Source organism: Torulaspora globosa, chromosome 2, assembly GCF_014133895.1.
Source record: "Torulaspora globosa chromosome 2, complete sequence".
Taxonomy (NCBI): Eukaryota; Fungi; Ascomycota; class Saccharomycetes; order Saccharomycetales; family Saccharomycetaceae; genus Torulaspora; species Torulaspora globosa.
In genome coordinates, this window is record NC_050728.1 from 243,355 (window position 1) to 257,976 (window position 14,622).

The 14,622-nt window shown below is 44.2% G+C and overlaps 10 protein-coding genes and 1 non-coding gene across 11 annotated transcripts; 6 read left to right on the top strand and 5 right to left on the bottom strand.

Annotated features, from left to right (window-relative positions):
• Nucleotides 1-402: 402 nt before the first annotated feature.
• On the top strand, nt 403-888 carry JJJ3 (Jjj3p; the record flags this gene model as incomplete). Its single annotated transcript, XM_037282049.1, has 1 exon — nt 403-888. The coding sequence occupies one exon, from the start codon at nt 403-405 to the stop codon at nt 886-888; it is 486 nt and encodes a 161-aa protein (XP_037137944.1).
• Nucleotides 889-896: 8 nt separating this feature from the next.
• Nucleotides 897-3,059, bottom strand: HG536_0B01320 (uncharacterized protein; the record flags this gene model as incomplete). Its single annotated transcript, XM_037282050.1, has 1 exon — nt 897-3,059. One exon carries the CDS (start codon nt 3,057-3,059, stop codon nt 897-899), a length of 2,163 nt encoding a protein of 720 aa, XP_037137945.1.
• A 590-nt stretch (nt 3,060-3,649) lies between these two features.
• On the top strand, nt 3,650-3,744 carry HG536_0Btrna3K. The gene is made up of 2 exons: nt 3,650-3,687; nt 3,708-3,744. It is a non-coding gene; the product is annotated as a tRNA-Lys (tRNA).
• A 167-nt stretch (nt 3,745-3,911) lies between these two features.
• On the top strand, nt 3,912-6,152 carry CRS1 (cysteine--tRNA ligase; the record flags this gene model as incomplete). The annotated part of the gene is made up of 1 exon (XM_037282051.1): nt 3,912-6,152. The coding sequence occupies one exon, from the start codon at nt 3,912-3,914 to the stop codon at nt 6,150-6,152; it is 2,241 nt and encodes a 746-aa protein (XP_037137946.1).
• A 4-nt stretch (nt 6,153-6,156) lies between these two features.
• CWC25 (U2-type spliceosomal complex subunit CWC25) lies at nt 6,157-6,522 on the bottom strand (the record flags this gene model as incomplete). The annotated part of the gene is made up of 1 exon (XM_037282052.1): nt 6,157-6,522. The coding sequence occupies one exon, from the start codon at nt 6,520-6,522 to the stop codon at nt 6,157-6,159; it is 366 nt and encodes a 121-aa protein (XP_037137947.1).
• A 72-nt stretch (nt 6,523-6,594) lies between these two features.
• SUI1 (translation initiation factor eIF1) lies at nt 6,595-6,921 on the bottom strand (the record flags this gene model as incomplete). The annotated part of the gene is made up of 1 exon (XM_037282053.1): nt 6,595-6,921. One exon carries the CDS (start codon nt 6,919-6,921, stop codon nt 6,595-6,597), a length of 327 nt encoding a protein of 108 aa, XP_037137948.1.
• Nucleotides 6,922-7,118: 197 nt separating this feature from the next.
• On the top strand, nt 7,119-8,270 carry SLA2 (Sla2p; the record flags this gene model as incomplete). The annotated part of the gene is made up of 1 exon (XM_037282054.1): nt 7,119-8,270. One exon carries the CDS (start codon nt 7,119-7,121, stop codon nt 8,268-8,270), a length of 1,152 nt encoding a protein of 383 aa, XP_037137949.1.
• HG536_0B01365 (uncharacterized protein) lies at nt 8,212-8,808 on the bottom strand (the record flags this gene model as incomplete). The annotated part of the gene is made up of 1 exon (XM_037282055.1): nt 8,212-8,808. One exon carries the CDS (start codon nt 8,806-8,808, stop codon nt 8,212-8,214), a length of 597 nt encoding a protein of 198 aa, XP_037137950.1.
• Nucleotides 8,809-10,849: 2,041 nt separating this feature from the next.
• DIC1 (Dic1p) lies at nt 10,850-11,731 on the top strand (the record flags this gene model as incomplete). The annotated part of the gene is made up of 1 exon (XM_037282056.1): nt 10,850-11,731. One exon carries the CDS (start codon nt 10,850-10,852, stop codon nt 11,729-11,731), a length of 882 nt encoding a protein of 293 aa, XP_037137951.1.
• Nucleotides 11,728-13,530, bottom strand: HG536_0B01390 (Zn(II)2Cys6 transcription factor domain-containing protein; the record flags this gene model as incomplete). Its single annotated transcript, XM_037282057.1, has 1 exon — nt 11,728-13,530. One exon carries the CDS (start codon nt 13,528-13,530, stop codon nt 11,728-11,730), a length of 1,803 nt encoding a protein of 600 aa, XP_037137952.1.
• Nucleotides 13,531-13,796: 266 nt separating this feature from the next.
• Nucleotides 13,797-14,603, top strand: PEX2 (ubiquitin-protein ligase peroxin 2; the record flags this gene model as incomplete). Its single annotated transcript, XM_037282058.1, has 1 exon — nt 13,797-14,603. One exon carries the CDS (start codon nt 13,797-13,799, stop codon nt 14,601-14,603), a length of 807 nt encoding a protein of 268 aa, XP_037137953.1.
• Between the last annotated feature and the right edge of the window lie 19 nt (nt 14,604-14,622).

Sequence of the window (14,622 nt, forward strand, 5' to 3'; positions counted from 1 at the left end):
AATCGTTCGTAATTTCAACTAAACATTAAAAGAGCGTTCTGTTCATAGATCCAGAGGAAAAACGATAGAATCGCTGGCGGGAAGCTGGTATTCGGGACGGGCTTGTTAGTGTAGAAGATGCAAGGATGTTACAAACCTGGTCGATTCGACGCTCAGCAGTATATATGAAGTATTCGAGTTGAACTGAAGAGATGTAGGAAAACCTGGTTAGGAGTTGTGGCTGTTACGCTAGCAGCCGCCAACGGTAAAGCACAAACTCCAGGTTTTGAGTCGTAAGTTGATCATCTTATGTTATGTTCTCGCGCTGGACGGTACTGTACAGTTTGATCTATCATCCAATGGTGATATCTTGCTAAGTCGATAGATATAGATAATGGATAAAATTCGGGTGGCCGACCAGCGATGGCAAGCTCGCATTATGAAGTTCTTGGGTTGAGCTGTGACTCTAGCTTGGGCTGCATTAAAAAAGCATATAAAGAGAGACTTCTCAGTAGCCATCCTGATAAAACCCGCAATGATTCTTCTAGCGTTGAGGTGAATAAAATCCAAGAGGCCTACAAAGTACTTAGCAACCCAGAGTTACGTGAGATTTACGACAAATCATTGAAAGATGATCAAAAAAAGCAAGGGCTCCATAGCAGCGGCGATGGGCTCGACGAATATTCTTTAGACGAGTTTTGCTTTAATCCGGCGATCTGCGAGTATTGTATGGATTGTCCCCGTTGTCATGGTAAGGATGGTTTCCATTTCAGTGAGGGAACGCTAGAGGAACATTGTCAGGAAAGAGCAAGCGGCGGGTTCCTAGTGCTTGCCCAATGTTCTGCTTGCAGTCTGTGGCTCAAAGTTAATTTTGATCTTGCCGAAGAGTATGAACAGGCTGATGTATGATATAGTGCTTATTTACATGATTCTTCTGTGTCTGCTTTCTTTTCCTCATCCACCAAGGAGATCAACGCTTTGGCCATTGAGTCTAGATCGGAAAGTAGACTAACATGCCCGCAAGTAGACTCAATCTTAGCAGCCAGCGGAAAGCCTCTTTGTTCGGGCAGTAACCATTTGTGGTGCACCACCCCGTCGCCTGGTCCGTAGTAAAAGTTGTTGTAGTTTCCTCGCTTAATGTCGTCTAATCCGTCAATCTTAACACCTCTGACGGTGGGAACAGATTTGCTGTACACTATTACTAGTGGTGGATAAGTCTTGTCTTTAATGTGGCCGAGGCTATTTAAGTAGTTTTTGGCCCTGCGCAAAGTTCTGATGAGATATTGTAGGCACTCCTCATATGGCGTTAGGAAAGTTAGCGCTCCGTCTTCCTGGTCGCATTCCTTTCCGTCTTTAAGCCCAATCACATCGGTTGTTGCTGATGAAAATTTGGAGAGCAGCGGAGCCGGATTCAGGACCTTCAGCGGCTTTATTGTGTGTGAAGTGAATGCACTGGGACCAGACAGAGACCTTAATATAGGGACTGGGTTGATAAGTCCTAACAGATCTTTAACTTCTGCTGATATACCGGGCTGTGGTTGCTTTTCTTTAGACTCCGTTTTGGCCATATTTTGTTTCTGGTTTTTATACTCTATAATGGTTGCTCTTTCGTCTCCCTCCTCTTTGCGCGTTAGTTTCATCTCCAATTTCTTCCTGTCTTCATCAACCACAGGTGACAATCCCAATTTCACCCACACTGTGGGATCAAAGAAATCTATATGATATTTCTTATAAGTGGTCTTGTTCACAAAGCAAGTCCCATTAGTTGGCAGAAAATAAAAACTTGATCTCATGAAGAAATTGGCTTCCTTGCTGAGAATTGTTTTATTCATAATGACCTCATCGCCGAATTTCAGTGGACCTAAGATGTTGGGACACTCACTGGGTGCTCCAACATAAATAATACCTCTGATCAAATGAGTGTGATCTTGTAGGACCTTGTGAGCTACCATGCCTCCCATTGAATGAGCAATGATAAAAGTGCCTTTCTTTACTGTTTGAGAATCGTAGATGTCTTGCAGTTTTTGACGAAGCTGCTCAGCAGATATGTCTAAAGATAGGCGCCAGTCGTACCCATAGTTTTCTACCTCTACGTTGGGGTTTGATTTAAGTTTTTTGATTAGTCGTTTTGAAACGTCAACGGGACCTATATGAGTCAACATTCCGTCGGGTTTTATTATTCTTTGAGCCTGGGCTTCATCTTCGTCTGTCGGACCTATTAGTAAATCAACTTTTCTAATATTGAGACCTGCTCTGATCGGGATCCACACTCTCCTGTTCGTTTTGGCATCCCTCAAGATACTTCCTCGGTAGCCGCCCATCACTAGAAAATTTCCTTCCAATTCGTTCCATATTGTATCGAGTCGCGTTATTTGATATCCGTCAGATGTCAGATCACCTGTAGAGGAAGTTATATTCTTGAGTGTTTGTTTCAATGATTCCAGCTCAAAAGTTTTCTTGAGTGCTCTGGCCCTTACATTATCAATTCCCTTTGTGTTCTTGAAAAGTGCTAGCTCTTCTAACGTTGTAATAGATTCTGATCTTTTCAGTTTCTCCTTGATTTTATATTTATCTGTAGCCCCATTTTTATCAACAGATTCGTTAGACATCATTGAGCTGACGATGCTGGAAATGGGAGATGACGGTAGAATCGATTTGCCACCGAAAGGTAATGCAAATGTGAATATTTTATGAGTAGCCCTTTTCTGCTGTATATCCTGCTCGGTTTTGTCGAAATCTGGTTGATTCTTCCCACTGTTCGTTCCATAGAGTTGGCCAATTGGTGATGTTGTGCTGGTAGACTGAAGTATGTCACTATCCTCTTCCTCTGGTTCGTCGTCGTATATTGACTTGCCTCTGTAAAGCGACTCATGGCTCTTGCTATTTGTTCGAACTTTTGCACCACCTATGAAGAAATCTGGACTAGAATTTTCGCTAACCCCATCTGAAGACGAGCGGAACTTGGTTTCAGTCATTCTGACCGGCTGATCCGCTCGATCTCGTCTTAAGTCAGAGTCGATCTCGCTGTCTGATAAGCTATAGTAAGATAATTGCTCGGAGCTTGCATCTTCATGCTTCATTGTGAATAGCTTTAGCGTCAAAAGCTAGTTTCTCGAGCTTGGAGAGCTAGTTGAGTATACTCTGTATTTTTTGTATTTTGAACTATGATGGCCATAGCTTGGCATTTAAACGTAGCATACAAGGGGAAGTAGAAAGTAGAATAACAGAAAAAAAAGTCAAATGCATGGAACTCAATGGGAGGGGTGGTTCTTAGTTGATTTGCCTCTTTTGTTGCGTCTGGGACTTTGGCGAAGTTGTCTAAGCCATGGCTTAAGATGTAGAGTGCTTTAGGGAGAGACCTGTTATCACGGTTTGAGATATGAAGAAATATAGTTGGTGGATTGGCGTGAAAGGATTAATCTTTGAAGGTTCGGTAACGATTGGTTTCACACTGCTGATATTCTTAACTGAGTTATTATGTGTGTTTGAGTTTTGTTGTTATCAGTCGTACCTGTTTATAGCATTCAGCTATGATACTGGTCTCGGGTTGCATGCGAGTTTTGAGCTATTGGGGTTTATTGACTGGGTTAAGTGCTGTTGAGGTGATTGATCTTCAAACATTGATGGTCGGTATGGTTTTGTTATTTTTTGGTTTGTCCCATAGAACTCATCCTTGTTAGCTCAGTTGGTAGAGCGTTCGGCTTTTAAGCGTTGCTTAAATCAAGGATAACCGAAATGTCAGGGGTTCGAGCCCCCTATGAGGAGTTCTTCTTTTTTGTCGTTTTGAGTGATGATTGAACTTTGAGTTGAAGATTCGACTGTTGATGAAAAATCTGGTATTAAGCTAAAGGTGTTCAACTTTGCAAGATGGTAATTATTCGTTTGACGAGTCGTTGCGAGTTTGAATTGTTTCGAGTAGATCGAAACGTTGGATGAAGAATTTTGGATTCAGCGTACGAAAATTCATGTCAACTGGTAAAGTAGCGCAACCAAAATGGATTGAACCAAAGGTTCATAAAGAAAGACCTTGCTTGAAACTGTACAACAGTTTAACTCGGGAAAAAGAAGTCTTTGTGCCAAAATCTGGCGGTAAACTTGTGACATGGTATTCTTGCGGGCCTACCGTTTATGACGCTTCTCATATGGGACATGCGAGAAACTATGTCTCCATTGACATCAATAGAAGAATTTTGTCTGACTACTTTGGATACAATGTGAAGTTTGTTCAAAATGTGACTGATATTGATGATAAGATTATCGTGAGAGCTAGACAAAACTATCTTTTTGATAAATTTGTTTCGCGGAGTGAAGAGCATAATATGGGTGATGTTGTTGATGCTTTGTCTGTCTATGTTGCAAAAAATATGAACTTGTCTGGTTTAGAAACTATTGAGAGCATTCGTTCAGCCATTGAGACACTTAATGTGGATGAAGAGAAGTTAAAAAATCCAAAGTTCAATATGCATTATAACGCAGTCATGAGGGCGTTGAAGGCGCTGGAAAGTCTGGAAAAGAAAGGGTTTAATGATGACATCAAAGATATCTATGTGCCATTTCTTGATTCTAAGTTTGGGTCATCTGTAACCGACCCGGAGATTTTTCGAAAGCTGCCCGCTTATTGGGAAGAGCAGTTCGACAATGACATGAGAAGGCTTAACGTGCTGCCCCCTACGGTTACTACTAGAGTGTCTGAGTATGTTCCAGAAATTATCGAATTTGTGAAGAAGATCATTGACAATGGATATGGGTATGCTACGGATGATGGGTCAGTTTATTTTGATACTGTAAAGTTCGATTCTTCGGAAAAACATGATTATGCAAAGAATCAACCGTGGAATAAAGGCCAGCTCGATTTGATCAAGGAAGGTGAAGGCAGTTTAACCTCGTCTAACGGCGGGAAGAAGTCAGCGAATGATTTTGCGTTATGGAAGGCTTCAAAACCGGGCGAGCCACGTTGGATTTCTCCTTGGGGCTCAGGCAGACCTGGGTGGCATATAGAGTGTTCTGTTATGGCTAGTGATATTTTGGGAGAGTGTATGGATATTCACTCTGGTGGAATCGATCTGGCTTTCCCTCATCATGATAACGAGATGGCTCAGTCAGAAGCTTGTTTTGAGAGTGAGCAATGGGTTAACTATTTCTTACACACCGGTCACTTGCATATTGAAGGACAAAAGATGTCCAAGTCGTTGAAGAATTTCATCACAATTGATGAAGCCCTCGAAAAATATAGTTCGAGACAATTGAGGTTGGCCTTTTTGTTAACTCAGTGGAATAATCAGCTTGATTTCAAGGAGAGTCTTTTACTGGAGGTTAAGAGTCTCGAGAATATGTTTTCCAATTTCTTTAAGAATACGAGGGCTTTGAAGTCTGACGATAGCTCGCGCGTTAGTAAAAAGCTTGGATCTCGTGAGAAGGATTTGTTAAGCTATCTGGAAAAGGTTGAGGAAGATATCGATTGTGCTCTTTGTGACAATTTATCCACTCCTCAGTGCATGAAGTTGCTAAGCGAGCTGGTGAACAAGAGCAACACTTACATATCAGATGCCGGTGCTGATGTGAGAACAGAGGTTTTAGTTGCTGTGTGCAAATATATCTCAAAGTTTTTTGGAATAGCAGGTATTCCAATACGAGAAGACCAACTAGGATGGTATGAAGGTGACGTGAGGCAGGAGAACAACAAGGAGGAGCAGATTCTGCCATATGTGCAATGTTTGGCCAAGTTCAGAGACCAGGTGAGACAGTTTGCAATTGACAATAGAGATCCGAAGAAGTTTTTAGAATTGACAGACAAACTGAGAAACGAGGAGCTTTTGAACCTCAACGTGTTGCTTGATGATAGAAGTGGCCAGGGAGCCCTGGTGAAATTGATCAGCGAAGAAGAGAAGGTCCGTATAGTTGAGGAAGCTAGACAGGAGACTGAGAAGAGGCAAGCGAAAAAGGCTAGCGAAGAGGCAAAAAGGCGAGAACGAGAAGCGAAAGAGAAGGAAAGACTGGAGAAGGCCAAAATTCCGCCGCAGGAGCTGTTCAAGCAGCCGGAGTTGTACTCGGAGTGGGACGAGGACGGCATTCCGACCAAAGATAAAGAAGGAAATGCCATAACAAAGAGCATGACCAAGAAATTGAAGAAGTTATGGTTACAACAGGAGAAGCTATACAAGTCTGTAAACTAGTTACTTATTTCTTGTTTAATCTTTTCTTCGCCACTTTGAACTTGTTCATTGGATCATCCTTGTCGTATCTTGACGCTTTGGCTTTGTTAGCCGTCGGTATACGCTTTTCTGTAGAGTTCTTGCGTTGGAGCTTGGGTTTTTCCTGTGGCAAAGATTTTGTCTCTGGCTGTTTAGGAACATCGTACATCCATTCTAACCCTGTCTTGGACTTTGCGGTAGCCAAGTCATTGAGTTCTCGTTCCTTGGCTGCCTGGCGTATTTTCTTCTCTTCTTCTAGCGCCTCTTGCTCTTTCTTTTGCACTTTCTGCCTGTTCTTCGCAAGCTTTGGGTTCCACGACTTCAACAGGTTGAGATCACTTGAGCCTGCCATCGTTTCAATAGCACTATACAAGTATACAAGCGATATACGTCTGTGGAAGTAGTGGACTATAGAGACGGTTGTTTAAAAACCGTGAATCTTGATGTTTTTCTTTTGCATGCCCAGCTGGGTGGTCAAGAATTCGCACACTTTGGCCCTTTGGTCGCCCTGCAGCTGGATAATTTCGCCCATATCGGAGTCCTTGACGATGTTGCCGTTGCATGCAAAGTCTTTCTTCAGGACTTTGAGGATACGCTTTAAATCATATTCTTCTGGGACACCTTGAACTGTGGTTAGCGTCTTTCTACCATTTCTCTGTTGGATACGGATATGAATGTAGTTAGCAGTTGTAGTTTCGTCGTCACCGGTGTCAGCAAATGGATCGAAAGATTTTAGGTTTTCAATAGACATAAAACGATTTAGAGATAACTATAGCGGTGGTATCTTGCTACTGAAAGAGTTTGTCATCTTAGAGGTGGAAAATTTTCATTAGTTTTCTTGTAAAGGATAAATATGAAATGATTTTCTACGATGGACAGTTTTAAGCTGAAACTTTGATAGGGGACGTCAGACAGGTATTTAAGCAGGCTAGTTGGTTGAATCTGGAGATGTCTGCTGTTGATCTCGCCAGGAGTATTAAGAAAGCTTGCTCGATCGAGGAAGTGGAGCCGAAAAGGAAGCATGTTAGAGCTTGTATTGTGTATACTTGGGACCACCAATCTGCTACGCAGTTCTTCTCTATCTTGAAGAGCGTTCCGCTGGCACCGAGTGAAATTCAAGTGTTTAAATGTCTGATTGTGGTTCACAAGGTTGTGCAAGAAGGTCATCCAACTGCGTTGCGGGAAGCGATTAGGAACACTGAGTGGATTAGGTCGCTTGGCAGGGTTCCAAGCAATGAATACGGGCGCTTGATCCAGAGATACGCCAGCTGTATATGCGAGAAACTGATGTTCCAGGCGTCGCACCGGGGATTCGATGGCGGTATGTTTGAATACAAGGAATATACGTCGCTGGCTGTTGTTTCGGATCCTGACCGCGGATACGACACGCTTTGGAGTCTGATGGATTTGCTGGAGGAGGTTATGGAGACGTGCAAACTAATGCTGGCCTCTATGGGACGGAGACGGAAGGCGGAGCTGGTTGTTGCGGCGGTAGTGCCGTTGGTGACGGAGTCCTACGGGATATTCAAGTTCTGTACGGCGATGCTGAGAGCTTTAACGCAGGAGATTGACGACCACGCAGCATTAGAGCAACTGAGTGAGCGCTATCGTATGCAGCACAGAGATCTTTTTGAGCTTTATGCTGATTGTTCTTCGATCAAGTCACTTACTTCGTTAATCAGCTTGCCAAAGTTACCACCAGAACCAGAGTCGTTTGATATGACTGACAAGACACCCTTGGAGAGAGCAAAGGTGCTTTCAACAGACCAGAGACTTGCCATTCATCTTGCTCTTCAATCAATTAATCATAGCCGAGAGCCAGTTTCGTTTTACTCCGTTTCCCAGCTTGCCAATGAGATAGCCGTTTCGGCAGAGCCCTCAATTCCAGCCATCATCCGGTTGACACATCAAGTAACAACATTGCTACAGCGCAACCCGTCCCCACTCCTCGCCCAAGCTTCTCAACTCTACTTCCAAGCATTACTTTCCCCCTCCCAACAAGACATCATCAATGCAAATACAAATCTACAAAATCTTTTAATTAACTCTCCCGCTCATATCTTTGATCCACCCACTCCACAAACCCACACTTCGGCTTGACAAAATTAAACTGCTGCGCAAAAGTGTCCCATATTTCTTGTTGTTCAGGATGTGAATGCCACGCGGATGCAAGCAGCGGGGATAAAATATTCTGTTTCAGACCATAGCCGAATTGGGAATTGTAAGCCCTAAATGCCATAAAGGAATTAAGCGGCTTTGTGGAGGCACCTTTCCTAGCGGGCTTTTTATATATGTTATCTAATACATCGTTCGCTATGGAAAATAGTATTTCCTCGCTGTCCCAGGAAATTGGAGAGTCCCATAATGATCCCTTCTCCGCGGAGCTCTCGGACTGCAACTTCAGCTTCTCTTCCTCAATCTTCCGGAGCAAGGTATTAGGAGGAGAAGGAATCTTAATTGGTCCCAATTTTGCCATGAAGGTCTTGGTGCTTTTCTCCTTTGTATAGCCAGATGTATGAGAACAACTCCCTTCCATACACCGAGCTTTTGCTGGTCTACACTGACCAGGTTTCCGTTTAATCTGGACTTTGAACAGAGGTCTGTTAGCTTTGAACCCACGGAAAGATTTCTCGTGCATGGCAGTAGTTTGACGATTCTGGTAAGGTAACCAGGACGGTTTTGACGAACGTTAGGCGTTACTCTTTATACTCGAGAATTAGCCTAAATTAACCCTAGCGCTGTTTCATATTGATTTTTGTCTGCTCTACATAGAGGGACATCATTGCGCATAGAGCCTCAAAACAAAACTATGCACCGTACACCATACAGCTGGAGCTCTCATATATCTACTCCAAACACTGTATTGAAACGGGGAGATTGCTTAAGGGGAAGTTCGATGACAAAAGCTGTAGTTTTAATCATTGTTGATTATTTTTACAGCGGCTAATAATCTCTCAGTGTGTACCGCCCGAACTCTATGAAACAACCCTGCTCCTCACCACATATTAAAAACTGACTGGAAAGCAGACGAAGAAAAAAAATTATGTAAAAATGTGAACAAAACTCTGCTATAGCTCTGCAATCACTTCACAACTATGGGGGAAGAATGATGGAATATTTCAGCTATACTTTGAGCTTCTTTCACAATTAGAAGAGCACTGGCATCTAAACATTTATCCTGAGTATCGTTACCATAAAGTCAATAAAATAAGTCGGCAACTGGAGAATAAGCTCGTGTATCAGAATATGTTAAATCGGATGCGCTTTTTTACAGCATCTTCGCTGTCATCGAAATTGGAAGGTATTCTAAGCTCCGCACGTGCTTCTGCTGCGGATACTGCCGCTGATGCCCCTGCTGCTCCAGGTGTTCCCCTTGCCGCCGATCCGGTCGGTTCCACCTATGCCTACTCTTCGTTGTCCTCTTATCAAGATGGCGTAAACCATCAACTTCCTTCTCGCCAACAAAACCGCCCGGTGACAAGTAGTGTCGAGCCAGCTACAAATCGACAGCTCGGGCAACAACAAGATCCAGCAAACGTCCCAGACCGCAATCCCTTCAAGACACATCACGACAGATGCTTCAGGCCCAAGAGCATGAAGAGTGATACTAAGAGAGTCCGCAAGCAGAGGTGTACGGTAAAGATGCAGGGTCACATGTGTGATCGGATCAAGCTTGGCTCGGAAAAGAAGGAACGCCGTGCTACCGCGCACCCTTCGAAGAGACTGAAAGTATCCGGAGTTACCAGAACCGGTGGTTGCAGATCACCGAAGAGGGATACAAAATCTCTATGTCCTATAACCATTGGACAGAAAGAAGATCCTTGTGAGATGGCATTGGATCCTTCTTTATCGGTTGAGAAGTACGGCTCATTCATTTCCCAGCATAACCAAGCAACCGGTTCGCCTCTTCGAGGCGACCCGAGTCGTTGCGACGTCTCATCCACCGCTTTGGCGTCTGTGCATGCCAGCGCCAAGAACATGAGTTCCCTCGGCTTCGATTCCAGCTCATTGCACTCGAAGCTGCGGTGTATGGTTGGCACCAAGCAGCATCTGGAAGTACAAGATCTTTATGTTTAACCTGCGCGCAGATCCACTCGCTCGCCCCTCCTATCCTTCTTTTGGAGCCGTTTCGCCGTCAGAAGAGGAAAGCTTCAAAAGGGTTGCGTGGTAGAGAATGATACATCTCTCAGCGGTTCAGACCATATCACAACGAGGGGAGATCAATTGCCTGTTGAATCAGATCTGCTACTAATTTACTTGTGTCAAGAGAACTAGTGGAGTATTGAGCACTCGGGCTATTAAAATGAGTGGAAAGACGCGAGACACATTCGGTTCAAGAGAGGAAAATCATCAGGATAGCTTTCTAACTGCGCCTGTTTTCCGTCCTCCCTTCTGGATCACAGATCTAATAACAAATTTTGAATTAGGCTTATTATTATTCCACAACCTACCATTATTATCCATGGGTTTTTATTTCCATGTTACTGTCGCCGGTTTCTTTTTTTTTTTTCCTTGGGTTTTCTCGTTTCAATGATCATCTTCGTCCTCACTGTATAATCCTCAATGCTTCGTGATATGTAAAATATAAGCTGAGGCATGCTTTTTTTTTTCCCAATCTCAGGCAATTTGACTTCGAAGGGCGATAGCACATAAACTGCGCTCAGCACAGTTCAAAGGTCATGTCCGGCAAAGTGGCGATGACAGACACCCCAATCAAGTACCCCTGGTGGTATGGCGGTGCGGGTGGCATTTTTGCTTGTATCGTCACCCATCCACTTGATCTAGCCAAGGTTCGCCTTCAGACCGCCTCTCCGCCAAAGCCAACGCTTCTGAACATGATTCGAAGAATCTTACAACAGGAGGGACCTCGTGGACTTTATGCCGGGTTGAGCGCCTCTGTTCTTCGGCAGTGCACCTATACCACCGCGAGATTCGGGTGCTACGACATCATTAAGGAAAATTTAATCCCCCAGAGCGAGATCAATAATAGTTTGTATCTTTTACCATGTTCAATGTTGAGTGGAGCAATCGGTGGTTTTGTAGGAAATCCAGCAGATGTCGTCAACATCAGGATGCAAAATGACTCAGCACACGATCCACATCTAAGAAGAGGTTACCGAAATGCATTTGATGGGTTAAACAGTATTGTTAGGGAAGAAGGCTTTTATAAGCTTTTTACGGGACTGGCGCCAAACTTAATAAGAGGTGTCTTGATGACGGCCAGCCAAGTAGTCTCTTATGATGTATTTAAGCATCAGTTGGCCACAAAGTTCGGCATGGATCCAGCCGAGAAAAAGACCCACTTCGCGGCTTCGCTGCTGGCCGGGCTTGTAGCGACAACGGTTTGCTCGCCAGCGGATGTGATGAAAACGCGGATCATGAACGCGCAGCAGCACCACGAGAGCGCTGTGAGGGTTCTGTGGAGATCGGTCCAGACCGAAGGCGTTCTCTTTATGTTCAGAGGATGGCTACCAAGCTTCGCGAGGCTCGGACCTAATACGATTCTGATCTTCCTCGCGGTCGAGCAACTGCGGAAATACAGGGTCGGCATGAGCGGTTAGTTCAACACGCCGTGTATCTTTCGCAGCACGTCGTCTGCACTTTCTTTCATCCAGTCTACGTCGTTCAGGATTCGGTCGATGCCAGCATCTCCCTTCGCGCCGTTGTTCTCCCGCGCAAGCTTGACTCGGGCGCGCTGGTCGTCGTGCTGGCAGACAAGACCGCTGGTCTCGAGCAACAGCTGGGCGTTCCACTCGAACGGCACGTAGTATAACACGCGGTTCAGCGTCTCGTAGTATATAACGTGTTCGTACAGCGACCATATTAATAGACAACTAGACTTCAGGATCTTCAGCGCCATGTCATCTCGGTTCCTGTAGGCGTCCAGATCGCTCTCGACAATATCAATGAGACATCTGCTGCTCAGTCGACACCTGTGTTTACCAACAACAGGCCCCGCCAGCTTCAATGCATAGCCATTCTCGTTTTCGTCATACCCGGAGACAAGATGATATTCAGCTTGGCATGAATACGCAGCTTCCATCTGTCTGTCCCCCACCTCCACGTAAACTTGCTGGTTGAATCCGTTCATTCGTTGATCATCCAAATCGCATGCAAAATGGTTGTTAATGCACAGCAGCTTGTTAAGGCTCAGTAATTGCGCGAACAGTAGTTCCAGAAACGACGGCCTTTCAGTGCCAGAAAAATCCATAGCCAGAACATTCCCTACCCGCTTGCATATTCTATGTAGGACCGACTTTGAGAAATTACCAAGCGGCCAAGCCCGCCTTTCCACTAGATACTGGTCGATATTCACTAAGCAAATGAAGCTGCTCAAAAGATCATCCTTCTCATAAACATCATTCAGCATGACTTCAAGCACCACTTCATCAACACTTCGCCCCTCTTCGCCCGATGCCCTGCTCTCCACCAAATTCAATAATCGAATATAAAAATTAACCCACTTTACTTCCCAGTTCTTATCGAAGTTTATCTTCTTCCTCAGCGACTCAAGGATACGAATGTACCTGTCCATAAAGCAGGCCATAAAATGCTGCGGACCATACAGCACAACATGCAGAAATAAATAAACTGTGAAATGCTTGATAAACATCTCACTGTGAAAATGCCAGCCGTACGAGTCGCCAATGACCAATTTCGCCAGCAGCGATTTGCTCAGAAATTTTGAACCAGCTGTCCCGTTCTTCGACGCTCCATCACAATAACTATCCACAACATGATTGTAAATTTTCAAGTAATCTAAACCAGGAATATCAAAATAAAAGTTCAATATGCAAATCAACAACAGCAATTGATTATTCTCCACCATAGACTCTAAACTGAACTGCGAAATAAACAAATCCAGTTCCCTTCCCTCGATATCTCGCACGTTTTCCCACGTCACATAGATCTCTAGAGACTTCGAGATCAACTTCCTAAAATGCTCAAAAGACTCCTCTAACAGTCTCAAATCAATTTTGTAGTTATTGACATAGAATGATCCAGCATCTTCATCAATAACAAATAAATAAAACTTATCAAGAATCTTCAAAATCCTTGTCGGACTGTCCAGTTTCCTCACCTGCATATCACTTCTCCCCACATGTGCATCCTCCAAAAGCCTATCATAGACGGCACATAGCGAAGAGATCCGTTCCTTCGCATATTTAATATTATCAAACAGCACCTTCATCTCTTGCGATCTCTGCGGCGGGTTCACATAATCGACATGGCACTCGACTCCTTTCTTAACACAGCTCGAACAAGGCTCAGGCCTTCTAATGAAAGAATCACACTTGATCTTATTTTTTCGACATCTAGCACAGGATCTCAGAGGCTTTTTCTCAGAAGGAACTACCATCTAGTATCCAATCCAAACCCACTCAACGTTATCTCACCTTTCCAAATTTTCCAAGTGCAGAATCCACTGCAATCCAACCAGATCAATATTATATACCTGCTTGCCAAGAAATAATCTCTCAGACGCTTCTTATATGACGACATTTTTAGTATGGAGTAGCTCGGAAAAATCGATTATAACAATTCTGATAGGATTTTAACAAGATGAGCACTAAAACATGGTCTGTTCACGACTCATGGCGAGAAATAAGACACTGATAACAGACGATGTCAAGGGTAGCCCAGCTGGACTCGACTGCCTTAGATCAGGAACTGCATAGCCTGTTCAGAACCGAATTGTCGCAGAATCTGGATATACATAAGAACGAGGAAGAGTGGCATTTCGTTCTGGACACTTTGGTGTTCTTCTTTGGCTCCAAGTTCTTCCAAAAAGCACACCAAACCAAGACTTATGGGTCGGAATTGAGCGGGGTGACATACAACTGCAAAAGACGCACTCTGTACATTGTTGCTATTTTATCCAGCTATCTGGGGTCCAAGATATCAAAGAAGGTGTATTCGACAACGGATGGTACGGTGTGGAGCCGCCTCAAACCACTGTACGTGTATCTGAGCCACTTCTACTCGGCAGCCGACTTGGTTAATTTCGCCTGTTTCCTGCTATCAACAGGCCAAAGCGACTTTAAATATCTCACCCCGATTCATCGGCTTCTCGGGGCGTCTTCATCAACTGACACATACAATCCGGTCAGCTTCTATCACAACACAGTGTATGCCGGAATAGAGTTCCAAAACAGACAGCTGTTATGGAATGCTATTCTAGAGTTTTTCAACGCTACGCTCCTTAACAACGCCAGATGGCTCAATGGCAGGCGACAGCGTCCTTCTACGACAAAAATGTCCGCGCAACTCCCAGAAATATGCGCAAGATGTCAAGAGCTTCCCACAAATCCCTTCCAAATCCAGTGCTGCCAGGCCAATTATTGCTATGTTTGTGTCATCAGAGCTATAGATTCCAAGTGCTGCGATAATTGCAGCTCCTCGACCAATTTACGAGCAGAGCCAATCTACTAACTGCTTCATCAATAGCCAA